The 13858-nt window shown below is 54.1% G+C and overlaps 1 protein-coding gene across 2 annotated transcripts in view; it reads right to left on the reverse strand.

Annotated features, from left to right (window-relative positions):
• Ttyh3 (tweety family member 3) overlaps positions 1–9395 on the reverse strand; it is a 28330-nt gene extending 18935 nt beyond the window's left edge. For both annotated transcript variants that reach the window (XM_021163610.1, XM_029477769.1), the window contains exon 1: positions 9069–9395. In XM_021163610.1, the coding sequence (XP_021019269.1) occupies positions 9069–9191 (123 nt within the window). In that variant the 5' untranslated portion in view covers positions 9192–9395. The remainder of the gene's footprint in view (positions 1–9068) is intronic.
• Positions 9396–13858: the final 4463 nt, after the last annotated feature.

Raw genomic sequence — 13858 nt, forward strand, 5'->3', positions numbered from 1 at the left:
CCCCCCCCCCCAAGGAAAAAAAAACTAGTACCCTGGGGCTCAAAGAAAGAGTGTCACCTAAAAATCTCAAAGCTAGTCAAAAAAAGGTAGTGACAGTCACACCAGGTGCCTGGCATTCTCTATCCTCCTTACTCTCAGGGCAGCCAAGTGTCCACACCTGCTCTCCTCTCCCATCCTGGTCTGGCCGATTCTAGGAAACTCCTTCTGAGCACATTTCCACCCCTGTGTCTAGGGGTCAGCTTGCTATTACCAGTGGGATACTAGGACATGATGCCAGGCTCACGCAGGGGACGGACGGGATGCTGCTGCCTTTGTACTGCAAGCTCTGGAGAGACTATCCTCTAATCTACCCAGGACCTGGGCCCAGAGAATGTGCTCAACCACAGCAGGAATGAACTGAGAACCCCTCCCTCAAATCACAAGAAGCCTGGGGGAACTTTCCAGCACGACCTTATTCCCTCCAGATGGGGCCAGCTGTCATAAAGCTCAGTCAGTCCCCGAGGCCAGGGACAGCCAGCTGAAACTGAGCCCCAGGAATGGACGAGATGGCACCCTCCGGTTTACACTTAGGGGAAGCTGATCAGCTTAGACACTCGGAGGCCCTGTGGGACGGCTGGCTGAGACAGCCTGACATTCTTCCCGAGTCCTTGAGGCCAGAGCCCAGAGGACACGCGTCCATGGGGGCACTAGGCCAATGGACTCACTGACAGGGCAGTCACCACCGCCCACAGGCCACCTAGAATGAGACTAGGAAAAGCCACTCAGCAGCTCGGCTCTGACCACATGGAACTTTCCGTCTTCGGTAAACGTGATCCAGAAGCTCAGTTGGGTGGGGCGGGCACCCATCCCTGTCCTGGGCTACTGGCCTCAGTGTGGGCTGCAGGAACCAGGCTCCCAGCAAAGGTGGGCAGGAGGCAGCACCGTCCCCAGCTCCCAGTAGTCCCCTACTGTGACTCTCTCAGCACCCTCAGATGCAATACTCCTGAGACCTGTTACATATGCACCTCTCATACATGTAAAAGGCCAGGAGCAAACCTCCGGGTGGGATCCATCTCAAGTTAGGGCTTCTATCGCAGTGACGAGACACCCATGACTAAAAAGCAAGCTGGGGAGGAAAGGGTTTATTCAGTGAATATTTCCAGATCATAGACCTTCTTTGGAGGAAGTCAGGACAGGAGCTCAAGCAGGGCCGGAACCTGGGGGGCAGGAGCCGATGCAGAGGCCATGCTTACTGTCTTGCTTCCCATGGCTTGCTCAGCCTGCTTTCCTAGAGAACCCAGGACCACCAGCCTAGGGATGGAACTGCCCACAATGGATTGGGCCCTCCCCTATCAATAATTAAAAAAACAGAGCTTAGGGAGGCAGAGCTTAGGGAGGCATTTCCTCAATCTAGGTCCCCTCCTTTCAGATACCTCTAGTTTGTGTGTCAAGTTGGCATACGACTGCTAACACAGCACTGTTGAGGCTCGGAGCCCACCACTGTGGAAGCAACTGGACAGTCATCTAGAGGGGGCATAAAGCCATATCCTTCCCGGATAGAGATGAGCCCCCAGGGTCCCATCTGTCTGCCTGGAGTAGGGATAAGTCACCAGAGTGGACTAAGGATGTAGGTAGGCCCAGAGTGCATTCCTCCTGGGCCACCAGAGGGCTCTAAAGACCCCAACAGCACAGTTCAGTGGCCATGGGAAACAGGAAGTAGAAGTGGGCCATGTACACTACCACTGTGAGGTCATGGGCTCCTGGCTGGGTACCCTAGGAGAGCCAGGGCTCAACGACGGACGGCCCTGTGACATAGAGCCCAGGAAGGGGTCAGGGAACAGGAATGGACATGGACAGAAGGCAGGGAAATGGTAACCTCTTCTATGTACAGAAAGCTTCAATGGTAACCCTATATCTGCCAGAGGAAAGAGATAAAATATGAAGTTGGGGGGAGGGGGTTATTATCCAGAAGGCTGGCTGGGTCAGGCTAAGACTCCCTTTCCATCTTGGACTAGAGTGAGGAAAGGGGAGGGCCCACCAGGCTGAGCCCATGCCCAGGGATCACGAGGGACACACAAGTAGCAGGGCATGCATACAGCTGGCTCAGCATGTATGAGCCACAGACCAGACTCCCTGAGGCTGAGGTTTGGGGGTCCCAGACTACTAAGTGGAGTCAACCCATCTGTGCCTCAGACATCCAGTGCTGGCCAAGAAGCCCACTCTCAACCCCATGGTGGGGGCCCAGGGTCCTCCACCCACTGTCCCTGATGGGCTGCCAGGGTGCTGAGCTGGCTGCATGACCATGGGCCCCCCACCCCCAACACACTGGGCTGAGGAACCAGCGATGCTGGCCAGAAATTAAAAACAGATTTTCCATCGGGCCAGGCTTGGGTTTCACAAATTCCATGACAGTGAGTTCGTGGCAGGGCCGAGAGAGCGGAGTCAGTTGATGGCTGCTATGTGGAGCAGGGGGGAGGGGGGAATGGGCGCCCAACTTACTACCGCTGTTCTCTCACCCTGAGATTTTAAGTTGAAGTACCCAGAGCTATGCAGTCATACACTAGTGTCCCTTGGGCCTCATTCTAGAAGCATCCACTGTCAGATATGCTGACAGGCCTCTCCCTGAACCTCAGCTCAGGGAACCCTCAGGAAAGTGTTCCTGTGCCCCCATCTCCAGCAGGGCAAGTGGCTCCCAGCCCTGTGACACAGTTCTCAAGATGCCCATCAGAGCTTCTCTGTTCTGGGCTACAGCAGCCACCCAACCTGGACCAAGGACATCAGAAACCACTAATAGATATGTGCACCCCAGTTTGACAGAGCTATACAAGGGACTTCAAATTCAGTATGGTCTGGCCTACATGGTCACATGTCCAATCCCTCAGTGACCATGTAAGGTACTTCCCATCTCCCCGACCCCAAGGCCCTGGCCCCATGGCAAGGTTCCTCTTTTAGGCCTTCCTGGAATTGCCTGTGGGGGAGGGGAGGGGTGCAGGCAGGCAGGGGAACCCACAGTGGCTCCAAAGCTGAGTCCACAGAGAGAGGCCAGGAGCCCCAATCCATGTGTCCATCCCAAGGGCCTCTGCCTCGAGAAGACAAGAATGTCCAACTCCAATACTACTTGGGAAACGGGGGGCAGGGGGGCAGAAAAGAGTTTGAGCCTAGGGGGAAGCCAGGGGGAGCAGCAACTCTGGAGAAAGCTCAGAATGGCTTTGGGGAAGTCTGACCCCAACCTCTACCCAGGAACCTTTGGATTTGATTTTTGTGTTTGTCGGTAGACAGGGTCACACATAGCCCCGGTTAGCCTCAAACTTCCTATGTAGGGGAGGGTAGCCTCGGCTTCCCAACCCACTGCCTCTACCTCTAAGTGCCCGGATTACAGGTGTGCACCACTGCCCTGGTTTTGATTGAACTTTGTTACGGGCTAGGCAAATGCGCTACCAAGTCAATAAGCTACAAAACACGATTTGTTGTTTTAGTGTTATCACTATATTTAAATTCATTGTGTGGGTGTGTGTAGCCATGGATGCCACTGTACACTGTGGCAGTTGGAGGGCAACCTTGTGAGGCTGGCCTTTCCTTCCCCTTTATGAGGGACCTGGGGTCTGAATTCAAGTCTTCAGGCTGTACACCAAGTGTTTCATTGAGCCATCTCAACGGTCCCTTTGCTTGCTTTTGTGACAGGATAGGCAGCCATGCTGGCCTCAAACTCATGAAATCTCTGCCTCAGCCTCCCAAGTGCTAGGACTATCGGCACCTGCCACCTACACCTCCCTAGCAGAGGCCTTCTTCATGTACTCTTCCGAGACAGGATTTCTCTGTGTAACCCTGGTTGTCCTGAACTCAACCAGGCTAGCCTTGAACTCAGAGATCCACCTGCCTCTGGGATTAAAGGCGTGTGCCACCACTGCCTGGCTAGAAGCCTTCTTAAAGCTTCTTCTAGGGACTTCTGGGGGGCCCAAGACTGCATGGCCAGAGATGGCTGCTGTGCTGATCATGGTTCTGTCAGAGGCTCCTATAGCTGCAGCCATGGTAGAGCTGAACACATGGCCTGAACAGACAGCACAGCATTTTCCTGATCTAGGCAGTGTGGCCCTGGCCACCCACCCTGAATAGAGAGGGTGCTATGGTTCAGGGTCACAGTTCCACCATCCCTGGCCATAAGTAACTACTGATTCAGACTTGGTTCATGATACTCGCCTGGGACTCAGTAATCGGCCCCAATGCACAAGCATGCACAGCCAAGTGGGTCTGGTAGGGGACTTGTCCCTGTTCCTTGTACCATCATCTTCCACCCAGGGTTTGCTCTAGAAGCTTCCACCCAGCTCTAGTCTTGGGGGGAGAGCAGAGTGGCGGTGTAGAAGGGGTCTGAATGGGGCCTTTTCTCTCTTGCAACTTCAGAGCTCTCTGGTCGGCACTATGAGACGCTGGGAAGCACCCAGAAGTACTGAGTCTGAACAAAGGCCAGAGATGTAGCTCTGTTGGTAGAACACTTGCCTGGACTGCACGAAGCTCTGGGTTCCATCTACAGAGCCACTGCTCCACCCAGAGGGTGCTCTAGAAGACTCCACTTAGCTCCAGAGAGGGTCGAGTTTCATGGGGTAGTGAGCAGTGGAGGAGACAGCTCGTCCTTAACGTCCTGGGTTTAAGGATGGCCCTTACATGAGATGGCTCAGTGGGTACAAGGCTCCTGAATAACAACTTGAGTTCAGGTATCCAGGGCTGGAGAGATGGCTCAGCGGTTAAGAGCACCAACTGCTCTTCCAGAGGTCCTGAGTTCAAATCCCAGCAACCACATGGTGGCTCACAACCATGTGTAATGGGATCTGGCGCCCTCTTCTGGTGTGTCTGGAGTAAAGTTGAATTTGGTGGTGTGCATCTGAAATCCCAGCACTCCTGTGGAGAGTGAGATGGGAGGCAGAGGCAGGAGAATCCCCGGAAGCTTGCCAGCCAGCTAGCCTGACACATGCATGGGCAACGGACAAGAGACTCCTACCTCAAACAAGGCGCAAGGACAGGAACATGCACACTTACATATCATACACATACCACACAACACACACACACACATACAATTCAAAAACAAAACAAACAATTTTTTAAAACAAGACAACGCTTGGGGTGTGCCTCAGTGGCAGACCACGTGCCTAGCATACACCAGGCTCTGGGTTTGATCTCCAGGATTGGGGTGGGGGTTGGGGAGGAAGGAAAAGACGAAAGAAACATGGCAGTATGCAATACAAGTCGGGTTTCAAGTGGCGTCATCCCAAAAAATGCAAGCGCATGGACGGACTCCAGCTGGGCGGCTCCTTTATCTTTGCATGGTCGCTCCCCCCCGCGCCCCCCCCCCCAGTGTCCCACAGATGCGCACTGCCCGTGTAAGCTGGAAGCAGGCGATAAGGCTGCTTTTTCAGACAGAGCTCATTTCCTGAGTAGTCGGGAGGATGACAATGAAGCCAGCCCTGCCCAGAGGACACAGCCAGGCTGCCAACCTGCTTGCCATGCTGCTAACCTTGTGCACTGAGGGGCTCAGCTCTTTTGAGCCAGCTGCAAGCTCTGGGAGCAGATCTCTGGTCCCAAGGGCTATTCAATTAGAGCTTAAATAGTGGCCTGTGACACAGGGTGCCCAGTGCCTCCTAGGCAGCATGGCCCCCTGTGCCATTCGGACAGAGGGTCTCTGGAATGACACACCTGGGCTTCTCCACCTCACGCCTTTGCCTACTTTGTTCCCGTTATTTAGGGCTCTTTCTCAAGCCCTGACTACACCACCTAGGTCCCTCCCTCCCTTTTAATTGATGTTGCAGCAGATCAAACCCAGAGCTAGGCAAGTGCTAAGCTGCATTCTCTACCCCCACCCTACATACCCTTTTTACAAGATAGGATCTGCTAAATTGCTGGGTTTGAACTCATTCTGCAGGCCTGAATGGCTTTGAACTTGACTACTGAGTAGCTGGGATGACAGGTTTGCATCGCCATGCCTGGCTTCCCGTAAGTCTTATCGGGCATCTGAGCCTCAGGACTGATGGGAAATGGTCCCACAGGCTGGCTAAATAGCAGGCAAATGCTACCAGCTATCTGGATGGCTAGTGTGCTGCTGGCCCTCTGTATACCAGGGCTGGGCTGGTGCACAGTGAGTCAGAGAGAAAGCTGGGGAGCCCCAAACCTAGGCTGGTAGTATCTCCTCCAGGAAGCCTTCTCAGACTGCCAAGCCCCACAGCCCCTGCTCTTGACCCCATCATTAGCAATAACAGCTCTCCTTCAGCAAACATCTCTGGGCCTGCCTTGAACTGATAGAGACCATGAACTAGACATAGAGAAACTGGAAGCAAAGAACATGAATTGGATAGAAGCAGGTTCCCAGGGGCTTATGGAGGATAAGTAAGGAGATAGTTACCCACACCAGAATGAGGTCAGAAGGTGTCAATACTCTACTCTGAGAGGGGTCTGATGCCCAAGCCTAGGGACTACAGACAGCCAGAACAGGACCAAATGAAAATCAAAACACCAGTCAGGACAAGCTGGCTGTGGGCCATGTCAGGTCCCAGAGCCTCTGGGTCCCGTTGTGTCTACTGCTAGGACACACAGATGCCTGCTGGGGATGGCCCAACTCTGGAGGAGCCTAACCAGCAGCTCCTGGGGACTGCCTGGTAAGAAACCAGCATAGAACCAGACCAGACTGAAGAGCCCCTCCCATCATGAAGATGCCAAGAGCTTCCACCAGGTGAGTGACTCCGGGTGGTCCTTCCACTCAGCACTGTCACAGGCTTCTAAGAGGGGACGGACCATGCTCGGAGACACTCAGTTCTAACACTACAGTGTGCAACCTCCCACCATCTCCTGGGTAAAAGCTGCACGGCGTGCTGATGCTTCATACTGGTTTTACATATATACACTGGTTCTGGACTGGTTTCTCACCAGTCCAGGTAGCAGCAGGGTCTGAGATACCTTTGCAACAGCCAGTCCACCCCTGCTGTGGGGTCCAGGAGGTATGGGTAAAAGGTCTCCCCCAATGCTTCCTGACTGAGGCTAAGCCTTAGGATGTACAACACAGACAGCTGCACAGCCCTGCGTGAAAGGAGGCAAGAACAGGCAGCTCCACACAGGGCCTGACTGGGAGTCTAATTGTGGGTTCCATCAGGCTCCAGACATTGGGCCATGAGTGCAAAAGACAAGCCTGGTATCCCCAGGCTGGGAGACACAGCAGCTTTCTTCCCTGAGGGACACAGTTCAGGTATGGTGGGCTACAGAGAGGGTACCCTAGGACAGGACAGCCATCCCGACATGCATGTATACACAACCACACATGGAGTTAGCAATACCTCACCAGGGAAGATGGGATGGAGCCTGTGAGAAACTATTATCCACCCGCCCACCCAGAATGGGAGCTCCTGACTTTCTCCCCACAGGCGACCCTGCAAAACCATCAGTCCCAATTTCAAGATGAAGTGACGAAGCTCAGAGACACTGAGCGGTTGCCTACAGCATCAGCTCAGAGGGCAGGGGCACCATGCACATCCATAGCCCTGGCTTTGGGAGCGGAGGCGGCGGGGGATGGAGCCAGGCTGGGTTCCACACCGTGAATTATTCAGTGGCTAATTCTGCTCCTGGGAGAGGAGGCAGGAGGGAGCGTGAGTCAGAGGCCTCCCACAGTGGAGCAGCAAAAGCAGGCAGGACCAGGCTCAACTGGGGCCACAGAGCTGCGGGGCCCATAGATCTAAAGACCTACAGAGCCGGGCCTGAACCACTCACTACCTTCAGATTCCCAAGAGCTGCAGGGACTGAATCCTCACCCTCTCCCTGTCACCAGCATGTTCCTCCTGCAGCAGAAGCAGGTGGCAGCCCACTGACCTCAGGAAATGCTACCTGGCTGCCCTGTGTGCCAGTGGACCATCAAAACTGACCATCGGGCAAACCCTAGGTAGGCAACTTTCCAAGAATAGCTCATAGAGTTCTTCCAGGAAAGAGCATAACAATACCATCACACAGTAAGAAAACCACACGTGTCCCCCCACCTCACCCGGGCCTGGTCTTCCCCACAGAATCCCCAGGTGAAGTCCCGGTCCCGGGTGCACCTCCTTGCTGTCTCTCAGGACTCAGGTTTTGCTCTACCCCTCACACCTGTTCTAATCTGCTCAGGAACACCATTAGCTGCTGAAGCTGGGTCAGGTAGGCAGAGAGTGGGAGCAGGGACAGTCCTGTGTTCTCTCACCCTCAACTTCGGTAAGATGAGGATGGCGGCAGAGATATTTGGCACAGCCCCAGGAGTATTTGTTCCCCAGGCTACTGTCCCAGGAGCCCCCGGAGAGAAACTGTGAGGTGCTCAGTGACCAAGTGGGCTGATCATTCTTTTTTTTTTTTTCTTCTGGAATCTGGAGCAGGAAGGAAAAGCCCACAGCCCTGGTCCCCCTGCTCTGCACTCAAATGACAGTGGTTCAGTAGTGGGGGTGGTGCTGGGACTTGGCAGGACGCCAGACTTAGGGCTTCGCGGGGAGAGGGCTGCCAAGTGCCCCATGGCCCCCAGCCCAGACGGAGGCCCACTCACCCCACTTCAGCCAGGCCTCATTTTCCACGCTGGGTAGAGAGACTGCTGGCACCCTGGTTTCCCACAACCACATGACACCCTGTGTACATCCCACAGCCTGACCGTGAAGCAAGGGGTCATTAGTAGCCACAGAAGGCTGGCGATGGCCCAGGCTCCTCACCCACCAACAGTCTGGCAAAGGGATTCCCTAGCTGGGGAAAGAGAATGAGGAATACCCTCCTGCCTGAACCCAGGGATCCAGCCTTGGCTAGCGGGGGGCTCTGCTGGGGAGAAGCTGACTGCCCAAAGGATGAAGACGGGCCTGCCAGGAACCCATAGGATCAGAGGGGGGTCTATCAGGGGAGGGAGGCAGCTCCGTCAATCCGGATCGGAGGCCCTGGTGACACAGAGGAGCTGAACACCTTCCAGGGGGTGTTCGACGTTAATCCCTGGAAAGGTTATCAGTGAACGGGAGGCGACTCCTAGAATGAAAGGGGATGGGAAAGCTCCAGCTCCTTGGGAGGGGCCATGACCCGGGGCCCCTGACCCGGCACCCGGGGGCGCGCGTCACCTGCTGGTAGTCGGCGTCCTCGGGCCGGAATTGGCTGCTGGTGGCCTCCCACCGCAGGTCGAAGTGCGGCAGCCGGTGCAGGAGGCTCACCCACCAGGGCGCCGCGTAGCTGACCCCGGCCATGACGGGCGGGCGGCCACGGGCGCTGCGCCGGGCTTTCCTCGCTGCCGGATGCACGGGGCTCAGGGACCCGCCGACCCCTGCTCAGCTGCCCTCATCGTGCCCGCTTCCAGGGGCCCTGGCCCGGCCCGGCTCGGCCCGGCTCGGCCCGGCTCGGCTGCGCTCGGCTCCGCTCGGCCGCCCGCGCCCGCCGCCTCTTTGTTCACCGCCGCTGCCGCCGCCCCCTCCGCGCACCCGCCCGCTCGCCTTCAGGCTCCACCCCCACACCGCCATAGGTCCACCGCCCTCAGGCCCCACCCCAGCCATCCTCCCCGACCTTAGGCCCCGCCCCACACGCTGCTATTGGCCGGCACCACGCAGACCCCGCCCATACCAGGGCAGTCTCTGCCTCCGGACTGCCATTGGCATTTCTCCCATAGGCCTTGCCCCCTGCGTTGCCATTGGTCTTTTTGCCTACACCTCTCGGCTTAGGCAGGACCCTCAACCTCTTCAGCCATTTCTTCCCTGTAGACCACGAAGTCTGGAATCCGAAGCTCACGTGTAGCTTCCTCTCCGACCCATGCCTTTGCTCTCTGGTTTGATCTGGTTTCCACGCAGCCCTCATAAGGACCTGCCAGGGAACCAGTGACCTGTCTCTAGGATGGACATGATCTGCATTCGGGAGCTGCAGCTGTGTGCTCTTGGGCAAATGACTTAGCCTCTCGGTATCAGTGTTGTAGTCTGAGAAAAGGCGTTGCGGAGATAAACCGAGTGTGAAGTGCTCAGAACAAAGCCTGGCGCATAAGCCATAAAGCCGCGTGTAAGGCGATAATGGGCAGATAGGTTGACTACCCACCTGCTTTAATTTTAGTTATGGGACCAGGGCTTTATGCATGCAAACCAGGCACTCTACCACCGACCTAAATCCCCAATCCTCTGTTTTACTTTTTCTGTCGCGGGATCTCTGTAAATTGCTCAGCCTAGCCTCAAACTTGGCAATCCTCTTGCTTCAGCCTCCCAGGTACTGGGATAACAGGCCTGAACCGCCGCACCTCACTTGCTTGCATCATTCTAAAGATGCAAAAGGAAGATGTGAAGAAAGTTCCCTGTTTCCCATCTTGGAAACTAGGCTACTGGTCAGGACACAGCCTGTAGAAAGGTCATGGGGGCAGGGGGGGAGTTCTTGCTGTTCTCCCCGGGGTGGAGCAAACATATCCACTTGTCTCTGTCCACTCACAACCCTGTGGCCTTATGTTCTTAGAAACTAGACATATGCAGCTTCTCCATCGGCTAGGTAGCCTCACTCCTCAGCTGGACAGTGGCTTCCTGACAGACCTGTCTTTCAGTTCATGCAACTGCCTGAGGCATCTCCTTCCTTGCACTCTGGCCGGAGGGCAGAGGCCCTTTACAGAGCTCTGGGTTTCAATGCTCTGGATGGCTGGAGGAAGCTACCTAGCTGGGAATCAGCCTGGAGCGATAGGTGAGAAGTTCTTAGGCTTCTTACTCCAGGGCCACACAGCAATGGCTGTTCTCCCTTGCCCCACCCCCAGGCTGAGCTTTCCTCCCGGTGTCAAATGAACACTTGCCAGACAGAGTCAGTGCAGCAGGTGAGATGCCCAAACCTGGCTAGATTTCCTGTAGTCAAGAGTAGCTCTGCCCCCAGCTCTGCCTTTAGGAGTCTGTAGTTCCAAAGATGAACAATAACATCAGAGATGGTCATCACAGGCTGGGAAAGTTTCTGGCCTCTGCTTCAGCACCTTCCATAGAGAGCCCTGTAGCCTTGCTTAGTCCCAACAACAGTAACTGGTGGCCTAAGGTTCATACACATAAATGTGAGATCTGGGAGTTACCTCTCCCATCACCAGAAGTCTCACCAATTTGGAGATTTTCTTGTGATCAGGCTACAATACCTGTGCATTACATACTCACTATGATGGACAAATTTCAAACCCCCCAAAAATGTGCAAAAGCCAGGTATGAAGTCACACACCTGGGCAGCTGATCACAAGTTTGAAGCCTGGTACATGACATTGCAAATCTGAAGTCAGCCTGGGCTAAGTTTTAAGACTTTATCTAAAAAGGGAGGTGGAGGAGGAAGGGGACACAGGAAATGTGCTAATTTTGATTCATTAGTCGTGTGTTTGGTCAGTGAAACCCTTTCCTGGGGACAGCTCCTGAAGGAAAAGTTACAGGGGTCTGAAGTAGAAGAAGCAAGGAGGGTGGCTGAGCAGGTAAAGGTCTTGCAGCCAAGCTTGATGAGTTCAAGCCCACCCTCCACATGGTCCACCAGAGACTCCACACATTGTTCCTCTGACCACCAAGTGTGCGCTGTGCACAGAGTAAAAAATTAATTGTAAGGGCTGGAGAGATGGCTCAGCAGTTGTAAACACTGACTCTCCTTCCAGAGGATTCGGTTTCAATTCCCAGAACACACATGTCAGCTCACAACTGTCTATAGCTCAGTTCCGTGAAATCTGACACCCTCACACCAGCATCCTTGCAGGCAAAACACCAATGCACACAGTAAAAATGTTTTTAATGTAACAGAGAAAAGATTCCCTAATACACAGCGTCGAACAGGACAGATAGCACATCCCTGGTGGAGCTGAGTCCCCACCCTAATGCTGCTCCATGAGTTACTGTCGAGAGGAACCTCAGGAAATTGGTAGCCTGTCTCCCGGGAGAACGGGAGTTAAAAGAGAATGCCAAGTAGTGGCTGTGGGCACAGGGCAGGAAGGAAGGCCCTCCACCCTGCCCACTTTGGCTAGCTCTGTCTGGCCAGAGCTGTGGTTATTCTTCCTGCCCATCGAAGTACAACGATGGCTGGAAGCTGGACTTTTGACCACTCTCTAGGAAGAGGAACTGAGGCCCAGGTCCCACCATTGTCCAGGAAATCCAGAGAACCAACCGCCAGTCAGGAACCAGCATGGATTGGTGTCAGGCCACCAACCCTTCCCTCACCAGTTCTTCACCTCTGAAGCTTCATCAGATTGGAGATTTTCTTATGATCAGGCCACAATGCCTGCGCACTACATAATAACTCACAATGATGGACAAACTGTGTTCCCCAAAAGACATGTGCAAAAGCCAGGTGTGAAGTCACACACCTGGGCAGCTGATCACAAGTTTGAAGCCTGACACACACACACATTGCAAATTTGAAGTCAGCCTGGGATAAGTTGTAGGACCTTATCTAGAAAAGGAGGCAGAGATCTACCTGCCTCTTCCCTCCTTTCTCCCTTTCTCCCTTCATTTGACTCCAGTAGGGTTTGTGAGCCGAAGACACTCAGTAGGTAGAGGGCTTGGTTGTGCAAGCATAAGTGTGACACCATTAACATTCATGCAAAGGCCAAGAGGGAGGAGGCAAAGATGGTGGCTCCTGGGGACCTGCTAGCCAGCCAGTCTAGCCAATTGGTGAGAGATCCTCATGTCAAAAGTAACATGGAAATGATAGAGCAAGTTACATGATGTTGACCTCTGGCCTCTACACCCATATACATGGGTGAATGCACATGCACACAAATATACATCTCTATAAATTCCACTTGTACAATCTTTTTAAAAGCAGGAATAAAAAAAAAAAAGTCTACATAAGCCAGGCTTGGTGGCCATACTTGAGAGGCAGAGGTAGGTGGATTTCTAAGTTCAAGGCCAACCTGATCTACAGAGCAAGTTGCAGGAGAGCCTGGGCTACACAGAGAAACCCTGTCTTGAAAAAAAAAAAAGAGTCTGTGTGGAGCCAACACTGAAGACAGAGTACCCAGAGGGAGCGCCTTTGCAGAAACATTTCAAACAGAGGACCGAGGGACTGAGGTAAGGAGTCCTCCGGGGCTATTCCTCTAGGAAGGGAGGTGGTTGGTCTGAGGCTCCTGAGAAGTCTCAAGACCTGCAACCAGTGGGAGAAAGCCAGAAGCCAGTTGTATATGTCCAGCCTGGCCCAGCCCCCAGATGTGGGGCCGCAGCCAGAACAATGGAATTCCCTGTGTTTGGATCCCATCCAGTGAGGTTCACAATTCTGGAATCAGCTCGCACCAGCACTAGGAGGGACGAGGAGAGGGCTGGAGGCCCAGATTGCCCCCTGTGCGTGCTGACATGTAGCAGGGTGACACTCGGGTCACACAACCGTCAGGAGTACCTAGCCTCCTTGAAACACTCCAGGATAGCTAATGCATCCTGACCACAGAATAGCCACAGGGACATTTCCTTTTAATCTGGCCATGAGGGCTGGTGTCTCTGGAGTTTGGAGAGACGCCAGCCAGCCAACACTGTCTTCAGAGGCCTGTGGAGCCATCAAAACACAACCTGAGCCAGCAATGACAGGTGACAGCCTCATCTAACCTTCAGAAAGTCAGTGGGAACCAGTAAGTCAGCCGAAGGCCTCAGCCCCACAGAGCACTGACTCAAGTCCTATGGGCCCAGCAGCAGACCCCTCAGACAAAGGTAGACACAACCTGGTGCTGTCCCTGAGGACACACACCTGTCATCATAGCCACTCAAGAGGCTGAGGCAGGAAGATCACAGCTTTGTTCAAGAGATGCCTGGACTTTAGAGTAAGTTCAAAGGCAACTTGGGCACCTCAGAAAGACCCTTCTTTTTTTTTTTTTTTTTTTTTTTTAAAGATTTATTTATTTATTATATGTAAGTACACTGTAGCTGTCTTCAGACACTCCAGAAGAGGGCACCAGATCTCG

Source organism: Mus caroli, chromosome 5 (assembly GCF_900094665.2).
Source record: "Mus caroli chromosome 5, CAROLI_EIJ_v1.1, whole genome shotgun sequence".
In the NCBI taxonomy this organism is placed as follows: domain Eukaryota; kingdom Metazoa; phylum Chordata; class Mammalia; order Rodentia; family Muridae; genus Mus; species Mus caroli.